This window comes from Lactuca saligna, chromosome 2 (genome assembly GCF_052625555.1).
Source record: "Lactuca saligna cultivar CGN05327 chromosome 2, ASM5262555v1, whole genome shotgun sequence".
NCBI classification, from domain to species: domain Eukaryota; kingdom Viridiplantae; phylum Streptophyta; class Magnoliopsida; order Asterales; family Asteraceae; genus Lactuca; species Lactuca saligna.
This window is the reverse complement of record NC_136418.1, coordinates 101,185,514-101,205,217: the sequence shown is the minus strand read 5'-3', so window position 1 is coordinate 101,205,217 and position 19,704 is coordinate 101,185,514. Positions and strand designations below refer to the sequence as shown.

The 19,704-nt window shown below is 41.3% G+C and overlaps 2 protein-coding genes across 2 annotated transcripts; both read left to right on the top strand.

The window, feature by feature from the left end:
* The first annotated feature begins 4,963 nt into the window (after nt 1–4,963).
* On the top strand, nt 4,964–5,879 carry LOC145029926 (uncharacterized). Its single transcript, XM_078978371.1, has 2 exons — nt 4,964–5,385; nt 5,456–5,879. The coding sequence occupies exons 1-2, from the start codon at nt 4,964–4,966 to the stop codon at nt 5,877–5,879; spliced, it is 846 nt and encodes a 281-aa protein (XP_078834497.1).
* Nucleotides 5,880–8,236: 2,357 nt separating this feature from the next.
* LOC145029925 (uncharacterized) lies at nt 8,237–8,626 on the top strand. Its single transcript, XM_078978370.1, has one exon. The coding sequence runs from the start codon at nt 8,237–8,239 to the stop codon at nt 8,624–8,626; it is 390 nt and encodes a 129-aa protein (XP_078834496.1).
* Nucleotides 8,627–19,704: the final 11,078 nt, after the last annotated feature.

The window sequence follows — 19,704 nt, the reverse complement described above, 5'->3', positions numbered from 1 at the left end:
ACGAGACGAGATACCATACTCATGATCTGGAGTTGGGAATAGTGGTATTCGCTCTCAACATTTAGAGACATTACCTCTATGGGGTCCGTTGTACCATATACACGGATCACAAGAGCCTGAGACACATCATGGATCATCTGAACCTGAACATGAGACAATATAAGTGGCTAGATGTAGTCAAGGACTATGACTATGAGATCCTTTACCACCCAGGTAAAGTGAACGTGGTGGAAAATTCTCTGAGTCGCAAGTCAGTTGGGTCTTCCATACCAGTGACATGTATGAGGATATTGGTGGATTATTCATTCATGAGTATGATTAGAGATGCTCAGACTGAGGGTATGCGAGCAGAGAACTGGAAACTGGAGAGGAGTAGGGGTGAGAACACACGATTTGTGCAGGATAGTCAGCGATTGTTGACCCGATGCGGTCGGGTATGGGCTTCGATGTCTGGTGGAGTAAGGAAGACAGTTATGAAGGAGGCTCACAAGTCTCACTTCTCTATTCACCCGGGAGCCACCAAGATGTACTGGGATTTAATTTTGAGCTACTGGTTGTGCATGAAGCGAGAAATCACTTGGTACGTCGACAAGTGCTTGACCTGGAGGATGGTCAAGGTCGAGCATCAGTGGCCGCATGGTAAGCTGCAGCCTCTAGAGATTCCCATGTGGAAATAGGAACAGATCACGATAAACTTCATTACCAAATTGTCGAGGAAGGCGAATGGATATGATGTTATATGGGTCATCGTGGACCGATTGCCAAAGAGTGCCCATTTCCTAGCTATACGGGAGAATTCATCGGTCGAGAAGCTGGCCAACGTGTATGTCCGCGAGATCGTTGCTCGCCATGGAGTTTCGGTCTCTATTGTTTGTAACTGAGATCTTACATTAACCTCCCTCTTCTAGCAAAAGTTCCACGAGGAGTTGGGCATACGAATGCATTTTAGCACAGCATATCATCCGCAGACCGACGACCATAGTGAGCGGACTATACAGACCCTTGAGGACATGTTGACGGCTTGTGTTATCGATTTCGGTGGGAGTTGGGATTCCCACCTACCGCTTGTAGAGTTCACCTACAACAACAGCTATCATTCAAGTATTGGTGCCCCACCTTTTGAGTTGTTGTAAGGGAGCCAATGTCACACCCCGATCTGTTGGGGTGAGGTTGGTCACACAGTGATGGGGCGGAGAGAGGTAGTTTTACAAACTAATAAGAAGATTCAGTAGATTAGACAGCGGTTACAGATTGCACAGAGTAGACAGAAGAGGTACGGCGACCGACGCTGATCATAGTTAGAGTTCCAGAATGGTGACATGGTACTCCTGAAGGTTTCTCCCTGGAATGGGTGTGATCTGCTTCAGGAAGAGGGGAAAATTGGGTCCCCAATAAATAGGGTCGTTCAGGGTCATTGCCAGGGTTGGCAAGGTAGCTTACAAACTAGATCTTCCAGAGGAGCTCAGCCAGATCCACAACACTTTTCACGTTTCGCAATTGTGAAAGTGCATACTGGACGAGGAGGTTGTAGTATCATTGAATGACATTCAGGTCGATGAGAGCCTGAATTATGTGGAGAGACTGTTAGGTGCGATTTTGTGCACCTTTTTGCACAACTTTTAGTCCCATTTCATGCATCTATTTAGCACAATTTTTCTTCCTTTTTCTTGCATTTCATTATATTCATATTAGTCTCTAGAACAACCTTATTTTGCACACTTTTATGTCCTTTTCAGGTAAACCGGAGGTTGGAGCGCACTTTTGGAGGTGCCGAGGGGAATTGGTGAAGATTGCAGGATGATTGGGCGTAAAACGGAAGAATTGAGAAAATCAACACGGGGCGTGTTGTGTTTGGCTCATAAATCCAACACGGGGCGTGTTTAACCATCCCAGGCAGTTTGACCTCACTGAACACGACCCATATTCATTTACTCTATACTGACATGGGGGCATGTTGGTCCAGTTGAACAATTTTTAGCATCATACTTTAGAGTTGGAATCGAAGTTGAAGGGTGTATTTTCACTTAACACGACCCGTGTTGATTTACTCTATATCAACACGGGCCGTGTTTGAATTAAAAACTGTGTTTTGGCAGTTTTTCCCTTTTGCCTTATGTCGAAAATTGGGTCATTTTTTAGAGGGGGGAACATATCAGAGCACCATTTGAGAGGAGAATTCGAAGATTTTTTCAAGGGTTTGTCCATCAATCATTTGGAAACATTAATTCTCGTCTTTGTAAGTTGTAATTACACTTAATTTCATCTTTTAGACTTGTGATCTTGTTCTAGCCATGTGTGGCTAGAACCCTAACTTCTCCAATTTCATGTTTTGACTTTTTGGTCGTGAATCAAATCATCTGACCTGATGTTTGTGTTTAATTTATATCTAGTGAAACTGATTTTACTTCAATCGAATGCTTGATTCTAATAATAATTCTTATTGGCCACTTGAATTAAGGTTAGGTCATTCAAGTTATTCATTTTGCAAAATCTGTAATTGTTTTGTGAATTGAACTAAAGCATTAAATTCATTTCTTATGAATGAATTTAGTGTAAATCTTTTCACACATTCTTACGCTCCCGAGCTTGTGAGGAGTATTGGGTGTTGTTGGGAACATTCACAATAAGCTTAATGGAATCTTTTAATCTACTTCTAAGAGCTTGTTTAGATTAGGTTAGTAAGGTTAGGATTAATCAAAGAGCTTGTTTTGATTGATTAATGTGGTGAATGGAAAGTGGTAGAGCTTGTTAACACTTTCAAGTACCAACTTAGATAGAATTAAACAAATGTCTTGTCATCTTTGATTCACATTGCTGGATTGTCATACATGGAGTTGGGGTCCTTACAAAATCTGAACTTAATTCATTCGTTTGGTTGTTTACTCGTGTTTTAAATTTGTTTCTTTAGTCATTGCATTCTAACCCCCTCCCCCTTATTACTGTTGGTGACCATAGTACCCTACGCAAAGAGGTATAGACTAACTATCTCGTGTCTCTGTGGATCGACCATGCTTGCCTTGTACTACCTTTTAGTGCAATACAGTGGGATTCTTTTGGAGTATATCGTACGCCATTATTTTTTGGGTCTGACACGCCTAACAAATTGGCATCGTTGTCGGGGACACGGTGTTACTAATTGTTTATGCGTAGATCTTTACGTATAGGTACGCCATTGCCAATTGACTCGTAGATAGAGAAGACTACAAAGAAGTTAAGGAAGCAAGCCAAGCTTCGTAAGAGGCAGCCGGTTTCCGGTACTTCTTCATCATCCAATCCCCCGGTCATCAACATTTGGGAGGACATACCCCTCTCAAGTGTATCCACATTAGGAACAGAAATCCCAACACTCTCACAACAACCATCATCACCCATAAATACCACTCCACCCTGTTCACCTGTTCATAATACCCCAAACACTATACCCATAGAAACTTCAACCATTACTCACACCATGGAAGATAACCATGGAGGGAATCCACCTCCAAACCCCCCACCCGAACAAACTCTTCGTCAATGGTCGAGGCAAGAGGTTACTCAACAACCTCTTTGCATCACATATCCAGCTACCACAAACATGGATCTAAAATTTGGGCTCCTCCACTTACTTCCAGCATTTAGAGGTCATGAAAATGAAGATCCTCACAAGTTCCTCACTGAGTTCCATGTTGTGTGTGTGGGCATGAAGCCACACGATGTTACCGAGGATCAAATTAAGCTTAGGGCATTCCCCTTTGCGGTGCAAGACACAACAAAAGACTAGCTATATGACCTTCCACCGACGACAGTTACCACATGGGTAGATCTTGCACGACTCTTCTTGGATAATTACTTTCCCGAAATGAAAGCTTCAGCCCTACAGAGGGAAATTATATGAATTAAGCAACACAAAAGAGAAGCTTTCCACACATATTGGTAAAGATTTAAGAAACTATGTGCCCGTTGACCCAAGCATGGAATTACCGAGTACCAAATCCTCCAATATTTCATTGAAGGAATGACCCCAATGGAATAAAGGCTTCTTAATGCTTCGAGTGGCGGATCTCTACCCGATAAGACTCCAACCGAAATCTAAAATCTAATCAAGAAAGTGGTTATGATGCTAGCCAAAGATAAAGGTGTATAGCCCACACCCTGCCCATGCGGTATTTTCACTCAAGTGGGGCATCCAACCGATATGTCCCCACAACTCCAAAAGGAAGACTATGAAGAAGAAAAATTCATGGGAGGATATTTCGGGTCAAATCAGAGGGGTTATGAGCAACCACGAGGTGATCAGAGATGGAACAATAATCAGGGTTGGGGAGGAAATCAACAAGGTAACTATCAGTCAAATCAATCACATCAATACCAGCAAAGACCACCATTTCCTCAAAATTAACAAAGACCACCCTTCCAACCTCAAAATTACCAGCCAAGGCAGCCACAACACCCTCCTCGACAAGCGGGTTCATCAAGTATGTCCTTAGAGGACATAGTGAAAAGCCTTGCCACAAGCACTCAAAGCTTCCAACAAGAAACCAAGGCAAGCATAAAAAGCTTGGAGCAACAAGTGTCACAACTTGCTCAATCCGAAAGTAAGATGGAGTCACAAGGCAAACTACCATCTCAAACGGAGAAGAACCCGAAACACAATGCTTGTTCCATTACTTTAAGAGGTGGGAATAGCTATGAAGGTCCAAAGATGCCGGATGAAGAAGAGGAAGAGAAACAGATAGAGGTGGAAGAAGCTATCAAAGAAGAGGAAAGGAAAAGTACTTCCAAGTCAAGGAAGCCCATAGAGACCGAAGTGAAAGTCACACCAGCTCCATTTCCTTCGAGGTTGGAAAGCACCAAAAGAGAGTGGGAAGATGATGAAATCATGGCCATGTTTTGAAAGGTTGAAATCAATATCCCTCTTTTAGATGCTATTAACCATATTCCTAGATATGCTAAGTTCCTCAAGGAACTTTGCAAATCTAAGAAAATGCTTAAAGGAAATCAAACTGTGAAGGTTGGTGAAAATGTCTCAGCCGTGTTACAAAAGCGGCTACCAAAAAAATACAAGGACACGGGTGTTTTCACGGTTCCTTGTAATATGGGTAACCTTTTTGTACCACGTTCCATGCTTGATCTTGGAGAATCAATCAATTTTTTACCATATCCAATCTATAAGACAATAGAAATTGGTCCTTTATCAAAAACCGGAGTTATCATTCAACTTACCGACTGGTCTTTGGTACACCCGAAAGGTGTATTGGAGGACGTGTTAGTGCAAGTTAATGAACTTGTATTCCCCGCTGACTTTTATGTTTTGGATATGGGTGATGAAAACACCCCACAATCGAACTCCATCCTTTTGGGGAAACCTTTTATGAGTACCGCAAAAAAAAATAGATGTAGCCAATGGTACTTTGTCTATGGAGTTCGATGGTGAGGTAATTAACTTTAATATATTTGAATCCATGTGTTCTCCTAGTGATATTCATTCTTTAAACTTCATAAATGTTATTGATACATGTACTAACGATTGCTTTGAGATGTCAAGCGAAGATGTGCTAACCACCATCTTGAGCAAACACTTTGATGAGACAGGGATCAAGAATTTGGCTGACAAGTACACTTTGGAGGATGAATTGATTGGAGTAATCAACTCCCTGGAAAAATCACAATCCATAAGAGTTGAACCACCCCACATGAAGCTAAAAAGTTCCAATCCAAAACTTCTCGCATCCATTGTACAACCACCGATTCTTGAGTTGAAGGCTCTTCCCGACCATCTCAAGTATGCCTATCTTGGAGAGGAAGAGACATTACAGGTGATAATTTCAAATAAGCTAGCACGAGAAGAAGAAAAAGAGTTGGTTGGAATTTTGAAGAAGTACAAGGAGGCTATTGTTTAGACTATTGCGTATATAAAAGGGTTCAGTCCATCATTATGCATGCACAATATACTAATGGAAGAGGACTTCAAGCCAACCCGTGAAGCCCAAAGGAGGTTGAATCCACCTATGATGAAGGTGGTTAAAAAAAGAGATCATGAAGCTATTGGATGCAAGTGTAATCTACCCCATTTCTGATAGTAAGTGGGTAAGTCCCGTGCAAGTTGTCTCGAAAAAAGTCGGAGTCACCGTTGTCAAAAACTCCGAGGGGGAATTGGTACCCACCCGTGTGCAAAACAGGTGGAGAGTTTGTATCGATTATAGGAAGTTAAATGCTTCCACACGCAAAGACCACTTCCCTTTTCCATTCATCGATCAGATGTTAGAACGATTGGTCGGGAAATCCCACTATTGTTGCCTTGATGGTTTTTCTGGTTTTCATCAAATTATGGTTGCCTCGAAAGACTAAGAGAAAATCACATTCAAATGTCCCTTCGGCACCTTTGTGTATAGACGCATGCCCTTCGGCTTGTGCAATGCACCCACGACCTTCCAAAGATGTATGGTGAGCATATTTTCAGAATATGTCGAAAATATCATAGAGGTTTTCATGGATGATTTTACTGTTTATGGAAATTCTTTTAATGAATGTTTGCAAAATCTCACAAAAATCATAAAAAAGTGCATTGACACGAACTTAGTCCTTAATTATGAAAAATTCCATTTTATGGTTGACAAGGGCTTGATACTTGGATATGTGGTGTCCCAAAAAGGTTTAGAAGTTGACAAGGCCAAAACAGATGTTATTAAGAGCTTACCAAACCCGAAAAATGTTCGGGAATTATGTTCTTTTCTTGGCCATGCAGGTTTTTATCGGTGGTTTATAAAGGATTTTTCCAAGATCACGGTGCCGATGTGTCAACTTCTACAAAAGGAGGCTGATTTTGAGTTTAATGATGAATGTAAAAGGCATTTGATCATTTGAAAGACTTGTTGACATCCGCCCCAATTATTCAACCGCCAAATTGGGATCTTCCATTCGAGATCATGTGTGATGCTAGCAATACTGCGGTTGGGGCGGTTTTGGTACAAAAGGTTGATCGAGCACATCATGTCATCTACTACGCATAAAAGACCCTTGATAGTGCACAAGACAATTACACCACAACAGAGAAAGAGTTGCTTGCTATTGTCTTTGCTCTAGAGAAGTTCCGACAGTACCTTCTTGGAACTAAAGTGATCATATATTCAGACCATGCAACTATAAAGCACTTACTTACAAAGAAAGATTCGAAGCCGAGGTTAATACGGTGGATGCTGCTTTTGCAAGAGTTCGATATTGAGATCAAAGACAAGAGTGGAAAGGAGAATTTAGTTGCAGATCATCTAAGCCGCATTGTATCACCCGAAGATCGTATACCAATTTGTGACACATTTCCAGACGAGCATCTATTTGTAGCCAAAGAAGCACCATGGTATGCAGATATCGTCAATTATTTGGTCACAAGTCAATTTCCCCCAGATTCATCCCGTTGGCAAAAAGATAAAATCAAGAAGGAAGCCAAACAATACATATGGGACAAGTCGTACCTTTGGAAGTACTATGCAGATCAAATGATCTGAAGGTGTGTTGAGAAAAAGGAGGTACAAACTATCCTTAATTTTTACCATTCCTACGCTTGTGGTGGTCACTTTGGACCCCAAAGAACCGCTAGGAAAGTTTTAGATAGCAGATTCTTTTGGCCTTCTATATTTCATGATTCTTATATGTTTTGTGCAAATTGTGAAAAATGCCAAAAATCCGGGACCTTAAGCTCTAGGAATCAAATGCCCCTTACTCCCATTCTAGTATGTGAGATATTTCATATATGGGGTATTGACTTTATGGGACCATTTATGCCCTCTTTTGGTTGTTCTTATATCCTGTTGGCGGTGGACTATGTGTCCAAATGGGTGAAGGCTAAGGCCACCCGTACTAATGATTCCAAAGTTGTGGTAGATTTTCTTAAAGTATAGATTTTATCATGGTTTGGCACACCTAGGGTGCTCATAAGTGATAGCGGGACCCATTTTTGCAATCGGATGCTCGAATTTGTTTTGAAGAAGTATGGGGTGATACACAAAGTATCAACAGCTTATCATCCCAAACTAATGGACAAGCTGAGATCTCAAACATGCAAATCAAAAGCATCTTGGAGAAGACGGTCAACACAAGCCGTAAAGATTAGAGCATAAGGCTAGATGATGCCTTATGGGCATATCGTACTGCCTTTAAAACTCCTATTGGTATGTCCCCATATAGGCTAGTGTTTGGAAAAGCATGCCATCTTCCGATTGAGCTTGAACATAAAGCTTTCTGAGTTGTAAAGCAATTTAACATGAAGGAAGATGAGGTGGGAAACAAAAGGAAGCTAGACATTCAAGAGTTAGAGGCGATTCGGAATAACGCGTACGAGAGCAACATGATTTACAAAGAAAAGACAAAAGTGTACCATGACAAAATGATCTCCCGAAAGACTTTTGTGCAAGGAAAAAAGGTGCTTCTTTACCACTCAATGTTCAAGTTAATTGCGGAGAAGTTAAGATCAAGATGGGTTCGTCCTTTCGTGGTCACAAGGGTGTTTGACCATGGTGCGGTGGAAATCACAAGCAAGCAAACCAGTAAAACATTCAAGGTTAATGGTCATAGATTGAAGCCATTTTATGAAGGATTCGAGGTGAAGAATGAGGAGCTAGATGTGTTGGAGAACCCCACGTACCAAGATTGAGCATTATTCCGGGGGGGGGGGGGGGGGCAACGTCGAGCCAACGACTTAAAACAAGGGCAGCTAACCGGGAGGCAACCCGGGGGTATTTTTGTCATTTTTCATTCAAACATTTCGTTCTTTGCAAAAAAATTTATGGTTTTAATGTTCCAAATGTATTTTGTCATTGTTTCCAAACCAAAAAACGGACCTTGGGATACAAAAGCATTTCATTTCAATGAGAGGGAATTTTTAAGTTCAAAAGAGTGTGGAATAGCATCCAGTGGGGTACACGTGTCGTGCCCCACTTGGCCTAAACTGGACACGGGGCGTGTCCATAAAAATGTTGTCCATTTTTCATCCAGAGACCAACATGGGTCGTGTTGGATTTTGGCACAAAATCAACACGGGCCGTGTTCATAAGAAATCCAACATGACACATACAGAGAGCAACACAGGCCGTGTTGAGTTTTGCCTTATGCTCATCATGGGTCGTGTTCGTGCTTCAGTCAGCTTAAAAAACCCCAACACGGGGCGTGTCAAATTGGCCTGTGGGAACACGGGTCATGTTCACACATCAGACCTGGTGGTTTTTTAATGATAAAAATCGGGACTTTGCCTCATTTATCCCCACAATCACTTCATAACATCCTCTCTCTCCCAACAAAAAAAAAACCATAGGTCCGATTTTCATCAAAACCTTTCAATTTCTACAAGATTTTGGCTTACATCTCCAAAAAAGGTTTGATTTTTATCATCTATACTTCATCTTCTCCATCCTAAACATCATTTTCTTGCATTCTAATGGTGGAATTGGGGGTTTTGACAAACCCTACGTCCGAAAATCTCATATGATTTTGGTGTTTTTGTGTCTTAATCTCAAAAAGAGCAAGCATGGGGGGATTGAAGAAGGTCTTTCACATCAAGAACAACACAATCCCATGTAACATTCGGTAAATTCCTTCCAAATCTTCACTTGTGAAATTTATGTTCCTGAGTCAAATTGCTTGAAATTCTGGGCATATTGGACTTGAATCTCAATAAGAAATCATTCAAAACCAAATTTCCCACGAAATTTTGGTGGTTGAATTCGTGTTGATCGGGCCCGTCAACAGTTGGCTTTTTGACTTATTGATTGGTTGACTTTTAATTTTCCGAATTTAACTATGGAAGGTAAACCTTCTAAAAGGCTTAGACGCACCAAATCATCCGCCCGTCGTACTAGGCCTAGGTCCCCATCGCCTCCACCTAAAACCCCATCGCCTCCATCTAGGTCCCCATCACCACTACCCAACCCGGATCATGGTGGTGTCGTGTGTCTTGGCCAATCCAAGAGGGCAAATTTGAGTCATTCCTTCAACGGGGTCATGTCATTTTAAAGTTTGCGCATGTGCCATCTCTTAAACAATTGCACATTTATAAACAAGTCCAAACCATGTTTCACAACATAGGATGGCACAGGTTGTTGAAGGTCCACGAATTAAGTTACAAAGTCCCAACAACTGATTTTTTATCCATAGTTTATTTGTACCATGGGATCCTCTACTTCCACCTCATGAATCAAGATTATGAGATTTCCTTGGATCAAATTAATACCATTGTTGGGGCCCCAACTGAAATCACATTTGGCCCCACTGACCCAATTAGAGGATATTTTGATATGACATGGTAAACCCAACTCACCCAGTTGCACCCATACATCTCTAGCGCTGCTGAAGCCTCATCACTTATCCATCCCATGATGAAGGTGGCCCATAGAATCATTGCTTCACTCGTCGACCCTAGAGAGGAGCAACGCACCATTAGCCCGCTGGAGCTCAAAATCCTCTATGCAATGGCTCATCCCGAGGATAACCTCGTTCCTCATTATGGTCAATTTATGTGCCACAAAATCATCCAACTGAGCACATCCCGAGCGGGAAAGATTTGTTGCGGGGTTATTGTCAGGATGCTCTATAAGAGCGCCCAAGTCCGAGCCCCATACCCGGTCCCCACCATCCACTGTCAGGTGAGCCTTATCTCACCACTGCTATCCTTGAGTCCATGCGACTATTCCGTTCGGCAGTGGATGGCACACATCACTAGACCATGGGTCAAAATCATGATCCAAAGCTCCTCATCACACCAGATTTCCGAAACCCCATTCACATGACCGATTGGCAAATCATTCCATACATCTTCCCCCACTTATACTCCACCAAGGTAGATGAGCAAAGTGAAGAAAATGAGGAAGATGGTGATGATGATGATGAAGAGGAGGAGGAGCCCCACCATGCTTGTCCCACCAGTGGTGCCAGCTCATCCCACTATGTTGCACCCCCGTCTTATCATCAGCAGTATATGGATGAATTCCAATCAATCTATACTCGCCTCGACACCTACTAACAAGATATCACAAGCCTCACTCAGAGTTTCTCTTCCTTCACTACCCAGTACACTAGAGATCAAGAGTGCCAACGTAAGCATGGGGATGACTTTTGGGCTTAGACCCGAAACTCCGATTACTATTCTTATCATCCTACTCCGCAATAGGTTGTTCCGCCCTCTTCAAGCATCGGGGATGATGTTTATCTTTAAGTTTGGGGAGGGGTAGAGTCACATTAGGTTCTCATGCATCATTATATATAAAAAAAACTTGTACGAGATGATGACACTCTTTACATACAAGTGCTCCATGAAGTGGAAAAACGAAAAAGGAAAATGAAAAAAAAATACCGAAGCAACCGGATTGTTACCGGAATTGTAGAATCACCTGTCATAACTACGGGACCCAAACACCGTAATTCGAGACCCTAGCCTTAGATAATAAAAAGAATTTATAATGAAACGTTTTATGGGCGGTAATAACAGCTTTAGGATGATTTGCTTCTAAACGTTTAAAAAGAATCTTTATCGGCAACTTTGGACCCACAAAACACGGACCTATTTGTTGACACGCGTTATTAGATCCACATAGTCAAGAAAGAAGGAAGGGTACAACGCGTTATCGGCAACTATGTTACCCTCATGGTAACAGACTGCTTAAGTATTAGATCCACACAGTCATGAAAGAAGGAAGGGTACAACTGTCATATCTAGTACCCAAATCAGAATTTCAAATGCCAAAATGAAGAAATCTCAAGAAATTCCAAAAATGAAGATTGAAGAATCCAAATTCAAAACGAAGTACAAATCAAGTTCAATCAAATCAAAATCCAATTCAAGTTAAATCTGGCGAATGAAGAACTATTCGATATGATACTTGTGGCTCTCGAAAAATTGAAAGCATAGGAGCTGAGCCCTTTCGGGTGGGCTCACTGTTTCAGCGAAAGCTAATTCGCCGTGATGAGTACTTAAAGATGCGTTGATTCTGATTCTTGGCCATCTAGTCTTAAGGACATGAGATCCGGACTGTGTTATTTTCGCCCATAAAGCTTAGTAAGGTATAAAGTTTTAATAAAACTAGAGTTAGATTATTGGGTTACGCCGTTTCGGGTCTTCCTCACTTTGGGAGTCTATGATATATAGAAGGAAGCAGGATGGTTGCCTAGGTACTAATGATTGGAGCAATACTGATGTAAAGTCTGATCGTACTTGTATAAATTATTTACTTGTTCCTTAAATTTCTTTTTGATACATTTTGTTTTTTTTAGTGCTTCTATACATATGTTTTCTTTTCCTTTTCATTGTTTGCATTGCATGGACTCATTTCTAGCCTTTAGGATCCTTCTGTCCCTTTTTGCTCTATGTTTCTTTTTGCCATCTAGAAATCATCCTGTTTTGTTTGATTCTTGTTCTTTCTTGAGGACAAGAAAGGTCTAAGCTTGGGGAGATTTGTCAGGTGCGATTTGTGCACCTTTTTGCACACCTTTTAGTCCCATTTCATGCATCTATTTAGCACAATTGTTCTTCCTTTTTCTTGAATTTCATCATATTCATGTTAGTCTCTAGAACAAACTTATTTGCACACTTTTATGTCCTTTTCAGGTAAACCGGAGCTTGGAGTGCGATTTTGGAGGTACCAGGGGGAATTGGTGAAGATTGCAGGATGATCGGGCGTAAAACGGAAGAATTGAGAAAATCAAGTTTGGGCTCAAAGTCAGAGGACAACATGGGGCATGTTGAGCTTGGCCCAGAAATCCAACACGGGGCGTGCTTGACCATCCCAGTCAGTTTGACCTCACTGAACACGACCCGTGTTCATTTACTCTATACTAACAAGGGGCGTGTTGGTCCAGTTGAACAATTTTTAGCATCATACTTTAGAGTTGGAATCGAAGTTGAAGGGTGTGTTTTCAGGTACATCAGATGATCGCGGGAAGGCAAAGGCGTTATCGTATAGCTCCTCATGTTTATGATTTGTTTCTGGGATACTCTGATATTATACTATTTTGAAAGCAAATTTTGTAATGATTTATGGTTTGAAATGTTTTGAAAAAGTTTAAATTTTGCATGATTTTCATGAGTGTTACAATTGTCATATAACAATAGTTACCACGACATCATAGACCAACCTCCCTTTGATATGATCTATGGGAGTTAGTATAGGACCCCAATCTATTGGGGTGAGGTCGGTTAAAGGGTCATGGGGAGTACTAAGATAGTACTCAAGACCACCGAGCAGATCCAAAAGGTCCAGATCTGGCTCTAGACTGCCCAGAGTCGGTAGAAGACTTACGCTGACAAGCGGCGTTCAGACTTAGAGTTTCAGGTGGGTGAGATGGTCCCCCTGAAGGTGTCACCTTGGAAAGGTGTCATTCAGTTCCGAAAGCGGGGCAAGCTGGGCCCCAGATATATTGACCCTTTCAAAGTCATAGCCCGAGTGGCAAGGTAGCGTATCGATTTGATCTTCCAGCAAAGTTCATCCAGATCCACAATAATTTCCATGATTCCCAACTACAGAAGTGCTTAGTGGATGACTCGGCAGTTGTACCCTTAGAGGATATTTAGGTTGATGACAGCCTAAATTACATTGCGAGACCGATGGTGATTCTGGATCGCCAGATGAAGGAGCTGAGGAACAAGAGGGTTGAGCTAGTAAAGGTGTAGTGGCATCAACGTAAGGGTTTGGAGTGGACTTCGGAGCCCGAGGAAGAAATAAGGGAGCACTACCTGGAGTTGTTTCCAGATGCAACAGACTTCGAGAATAAAGTCTAAGACAAGTGGGGTATAATTGTAACGTCTGGTTCCTAGTATGCATTTAACTCATTTATTAATTTGTTTTAAAAGAGGGAATCAATGAGTTGGTGGCCATAACTCGTCGAGTAGAGAGCAGAGTATGCGTGGGGTTTGAGCTGTCTACTCGACGATTCAAGAGCCCTCAACTTGATGAGTATTTCAGCCAGAGTGAAACCCTAATCTTGGGGTTTTGCACCCTATTTAAACTCCTTGACCCTCACCCCTTGGCCTCATTTCCAACCTCCTTGTCCTAAACCCAAATCCACAAAACCCTAGAGTGTTCTTTGAGAGTGTGAGCCATTTAAGTGATCTTGGTGTGTTTTTGAAGCTTGTAGAAGAAGAAGAATATAGGGCTCAAGACGAGAATAATAGATCCAGGAACTCCAACCTATTTGCTAAACTCTCTGGTAATCAAGCTCTTATCTTGGCTACTAATTCATTAGATCTCTTTATGTCATATTTTTGTGGGGTTTTGGTCAAAAAAATGATGACATTTGCAGAATGATCGACCCAAGAGGCTAATCTTCTAGATCTAAGACCTTCAAGGGATGGAATGGCATAAAGGTGAAAAATTTATGTCATTAGATCCCCTATGCAAGCTGTAAGGACGTCATAATGGCCTTTTGAGCTCAAATGGGTCATGCATGGAAGTAAGCTCGAGACTTTACGTCTTCAACTGGTATCTAGGCCCTAGATCTAGGTTTTCATTATTTGGTTTGGGATATCAAGGATTTTTGGACAAGATCTATGTCCTAAAGGAATTAGGGTTTTAGCTAAACCCTTCAAGAAGGGATATCAATGGGTAAAGTTGGAACCTTTACCCTTAGAAAGATCATTTCCAGTGAACAAGCGAAGTATTGACTTTGGATCTAGAGAATAGGGGCTTAATCTGTTAAGATGGCCAAACAGACAGAGGGACTCATCCAGTCCATAAGGGAACTCGACGAGTTGGGTGGTATTGTCCCATTCCAGTTTAAGGTAGAACTCGACGAGTCTATAGAAGGACTTGACGAGTTGATTCACCAAGTCACGACTATGAGCAGCTTGAAAGGACTCGACGAGTTGGAGGAATGACTCAGCGAGTTGAGTCATGATTCTAGGATTTCTGAGTCAAAGAAGTCGACAAGTTGAAAGTTTGGCTCAGCAAGTTGGTCAACCCAGAACGTTGACTTTGACTAGAGCGTTGACTTTGACCAGGGGTAAAATGGTCATTATACCCTTACAAGGATTTCAGTTTTTGACTAAATGATTTTGAAAATGTGTAGCCAGGGAGTCGTTAGAGCAGCCATCGGAGATTCCTCACTTGAGATATCAGCAACCAGTTTGAGAGGTGAGTTTTCCTTTAGTAGTAACGGGTTGAAGGCACCAATTCTAGCCCGTTTATGTATGTTAACGTATACTGGACTTCAGTCCGATGTCGGGGCTAGCCCGATGTAGAGTATGTGTTCCGGACTTTGGTCTGGTGTCGGGGCAGTCCCGAAAAGTGTTTATGTATGCTTGATGTCTTTGTGATTCATGCATGTTATGTGTTCTGTGTTCCGGGCCTAGGTCCGATGTCAGGGCCAGCCCGATGTAGGTTAGCTTATATGTTATGTGTTTCGGGCTTCGGTCTGATGTCGGGGAAATCCCGATGAACGTTATATGTTTATGTTATATGCTTAGGTTATGTGCTTATGTTATATGATATGATGTATGTATGTCGGGGCATGCCTGATGTTAGGCAAGGCTCGATGCCAGACATGGTCTGATGTCGGGGTAAGCTCGATGTTAGGTTCGTCCCGATGCAGCTGGACGGAGTCCACAAGTTTATGTTATATGTTATGTGTATGGTATGTGATAGTTTAGGGGAGCTCACTAAGCTTCGTGCTTATAGTTTTCAGTTTTGGTTTCAGGTACTTCGGCTAGCAAAGGGAAGAGCTCTGGATGAACGCATGGCACACACCACAGTTTTGTAGACTGGGATATTTCACTCTGATATTGGATATGATATTTTAATACTTTGACAGTTGTTATATTATTTTTCAGATACATGGTTTATGATGTTTATATGATGATGATGATATTTATGGTTTTATTAATGATTTAATAACAAAATATCTGGACCGTATTTTTGGGATGTTACAGTTCCCTTACCACCCGCAGAGTTAACAACAAGTAGCCAAGGCACGCCTAAAGAACTTCTCAAACATCACACTGTAGGACAAGGAAAAAAAGTCATTTCTGAGTGGGGCAATACCGACATGACAAAACCAACATGGTAATCATTTGAGGAGTTATGCCTTCGCTTTCCAGAATTATGCTTCAACAACAACATCATGACATTGCTCCAAGACGAGCTCAATGCTAAGGATGGGGCAATTGATACGAGCCCAAGTCATATCAGTCCAACAAGAGAACCAGCCAGACCAAACGTGTGATCCATAAGTCTGTCATATTTTTGGACTAACAAGGAAAAGAGGAAGAAGTCAAATCCGAGAATTAATCACCAATAGAGTTAGTATTTCCAGTTCTTGATGCTTAAGTTTAGCTCACATATTAGCTGCATAAGGTCCACAACCACTTAGTTTTTCCTTATCTTCAGTTGTTTTCTTGATTATTTAGGTATTTTGTAGTTTGCATTTAAGGTTATCAAAGAAAATATAGAAAATTGCTCCATCTCTTCTTGTCTTTAGTTCTTGGAGACTTTCCATCTCAAATCGGCATACAACAGAGAGTCTAATTACCATTCAATATATTTTACTAGTAATTACAATGTGGAATATTTAATGGTTTCTATGGCCTAACTTCAAAGGGAATCTTGGGAAATGCAACGATTGTACACGGACGGTATCTAGAATTTTTCTGAGTACTCGAGAAGCCGGTGGAGTATGTTATTTTCTCCTGGAATACCTTAGAGCATCCTAGAATTATCTAGGACATGAAGGCTTATCTTGATCCTTATAGAACAATGTAAACATCTAGATATATTATTCTAGAGAAATCTTGTATACAGAAATAAGTAGTAGTATTTAGAATATTTTGATAAGGTGTAATCACTCTATAAATAGGGGTGTAGCCATTTGCTCCAAGATCATCAGAAGTTGCCTTGTATTCTCTTGAATTCGTATAATAAAAGTTCTCTTTTGTTTGTAGTACTTCTCAATTCTTGTCTCTTGCTTTCTAAGTTATTATTACATCGTTGAGATATCGTAGTGGGTCTGGCTTAGTAAAAGAAACACTAAGTAGCACACGGTGACTGAGTTATCCCGTGACACGTGGTATCAGAGCACAGAGTTTGTACAAGCAAGAGATCATGGCTATGGGAGGTGGAAGTAGTGAACTAGCAAACATACCCCCTGTCATCGAGTAGAAAGGAAGAAAGTCCAAGAAAAGGGACCAATAGATAGATGCCTTGGCAAGATTATAAAATACGCTTACAAGGACAGAGATTAACGTCGGTGAGATCCTTGATTGGAAGGATACCGTCGATCAGTTCATTGCAGAAATAAGTGACACGAGCGATGGATTAAAGGAGATCGTCAGTGTCATCAAGGAAGAAGTCCTTGGACTTATCAACACCTTTTGGAATGAGTTCCATGAGAAAGTAGCTATGTTGGAAGCCGGAGAAAACTTATACAAGGCGGCTATTCTTGGAGGAGCTATTGTGAAAGCAACATCACATAAGGAAGTACCCAAATCGCCGAAGTATGGAGGTAACCATGATCCTAAACAACTCGATGATTTTTTTCTGGTACTTGGAATGTTATTTTAATGCTATCAGAGTAAAGGAAGACAAGTCTTTACTTATGTGAAAATGCCGCTCTATGGTGGAGGCGGAAGCACGGGGACATCAAGAAAGGTCTTTACGTCATAAAAGCATGGGAAGAGTTAAAGAAGCAACTTAAGAAACAATTTTGTCCTCACAATGATGAAGATGTAGGCATGAAGAAACTTCGAGGACTCAAGCATGTCGGTTCAATTAAAGATTATGTCGAAATATTCACCTCTTTGATGTTCGAACTACCCGACCTATAGGCAAAGGACAAGTTGTTTTACTTCCAAGACGGACTACAATCCTGGGCTTACAATGAGCTCAAGAGGAGGAACATCCAAGATGTCGATGAAGCAATAGTTGTGGCGGAAGACCTTATGGACTTTCGAAGAGATGCTCCGGCCAGAAGGACGAGTAGGGGAGATAAACACACTCCACGACCACCACAAAGGGATGATAGGCGTGTTGCCAAACCCTCAACTTTCAAAGGAAAGTGGGTTGAAATAGGACCCCGAAAGGAGGTGAAGTGTTATCTATGTAACGGACCCCACCTAATAAAGGATTGTCGGAAGAAGAAAAGCTTCAATGTCATGGTATTTGAAGATGAAAGTGAAGAACCTCAGTTAAGTTCGATGCGACTCCTTAACTCTGTGTCTAAAGAAGACACTGAGACAGAAAAGGGAAAAAAAAGGGAACGTGGTCTAATGTTATTCAATGCCAATTTAAACGAATAAAATGTTAAAACCCTGATTGACACAGGTGCGTCTCATAAATTCCTATCTGAAAACGAGGCCAAGAAGATGAATATTCAATATACGAAAGAAATAGGCTATTTAAAAGCAGTAAAATATCCGTCCAAACCTATCCTTGAAGTTTCTCATGGAATTTTGATCGAGATTGAAGGATAGAAAGGCATGGTTGATTGTACAATCGTGCCCATGGAATGATTATCGACTAGTGCTAGGAATGGAATTCCTGGATGAAGTACGCCCTTTCTCATTTGAAGAATAAACCATGCGTATAACTAAGGGTTCGACAATATATATTATACCCGTAGAAAGAAACAAGACAAGGTCTCAAACCCTATCAATCGTGCAAATTAATAAGGGACTCCGAAAAGGTGAAATGACTTTCTTGGTGACACTCAAAGAGAACAACCACACATCCCAAAAAAAAATACCCACAAAGATAAAGAATGTGCTTGAAGAATTCAAAGATGTGATGCTTCAATAGTTGCCGAAGAACCTACCACCTATGCGAGAGGTAGATCATGAGATAGAGTTGGAGTCGGGCGCACGACCACTAGCGATGGGGCCTTATCGAATGGCACCCCCTGAGTTGGAAGAAATTAGGAAACAATTGAAAGATCTACTAGACATCAAATTCAAGGGCCCCGTTCGGAGCATCGGTGTTGTTCCAAAAGAAGTATGATGGTACTTTAAGAATGTGTATCGACTACCGAGCATTAAACAACATAACGGTGATACACAAATACCCCATTCCTATAGTAGCAGATCTTTTCGACCGACTAGTAAAGGCACGATGGTTCTCGAAGCTAGACCTGAGATCCAGATATTAGCAAGTATGTATAGCAGCCAAGGATGAACCAAAGACGACATGCATAACCAGGTATGAATCGTTCGAGTTCTTAGTCATGCCTTTTGGATTAACAAACGCACCTGTCACATTTTACACCTTAATGAATAAGATCTTCCATCCCTTATTGGATAAATTCGTTGTAGTGTACATGGATGACATTGTGGTGTACTCAGAGTCGTTGGAAGCGCACATTAATTATTTACACTTAGTCTTCCAAGTACTCAAAGAAAACCAACTATATGTTAAGATGGAAAAGTGCTCATTTACCCAACCTGAAGTATCATTTCTAGTACATAGGAATGTTAACGGAAAGATCCATATGGAGGAAAGCAAAGTACGAGCCATCGTTGAGTGGAGCCACCTAAGAATGTATCCAATTTAAGATCATTCTTGGGCCTAATAAACTACTATTGCAGATTCATATCAAGTTACTCGGCTAGAGCTACACCACTAACCGACCTTCTCAAAAAGAAAGTAATTTGGGAATGGTCTGAGAAATGTCAAGGAGAATTTGACAACTTAAAGAATGTTGCACCGAAAGAACCTGTCTTGAAGCTTCCAGATTATTCCAAACCATTCTTTATGCAAACGGACA

Excerpts from the sequence above, each read along its gene's own strand:
- LOC145029926 (XM_078978371.1), top strand. The coding sequence starts at position 4,964 with ATGCTTAAAGGAAATCAAACTGTGAAGGTTGGTGAAAATGTCTCAGCC. Across the intron at positions 5,386-5,455 it reads AAAAATAGATGTAGCCAATG|TGATATTCATTCTTTAAACT; the intron begins GTACTTTGTCTA and ends GTGTTCTCCTAG.
- LOC145029925 (XM_078978370.1), top strand. The coding sequence starts at position 8,237 with ATGAAGGAAGATGAGGTGGGAAACAAAAGGAAGCTAGACATTCAAGAG.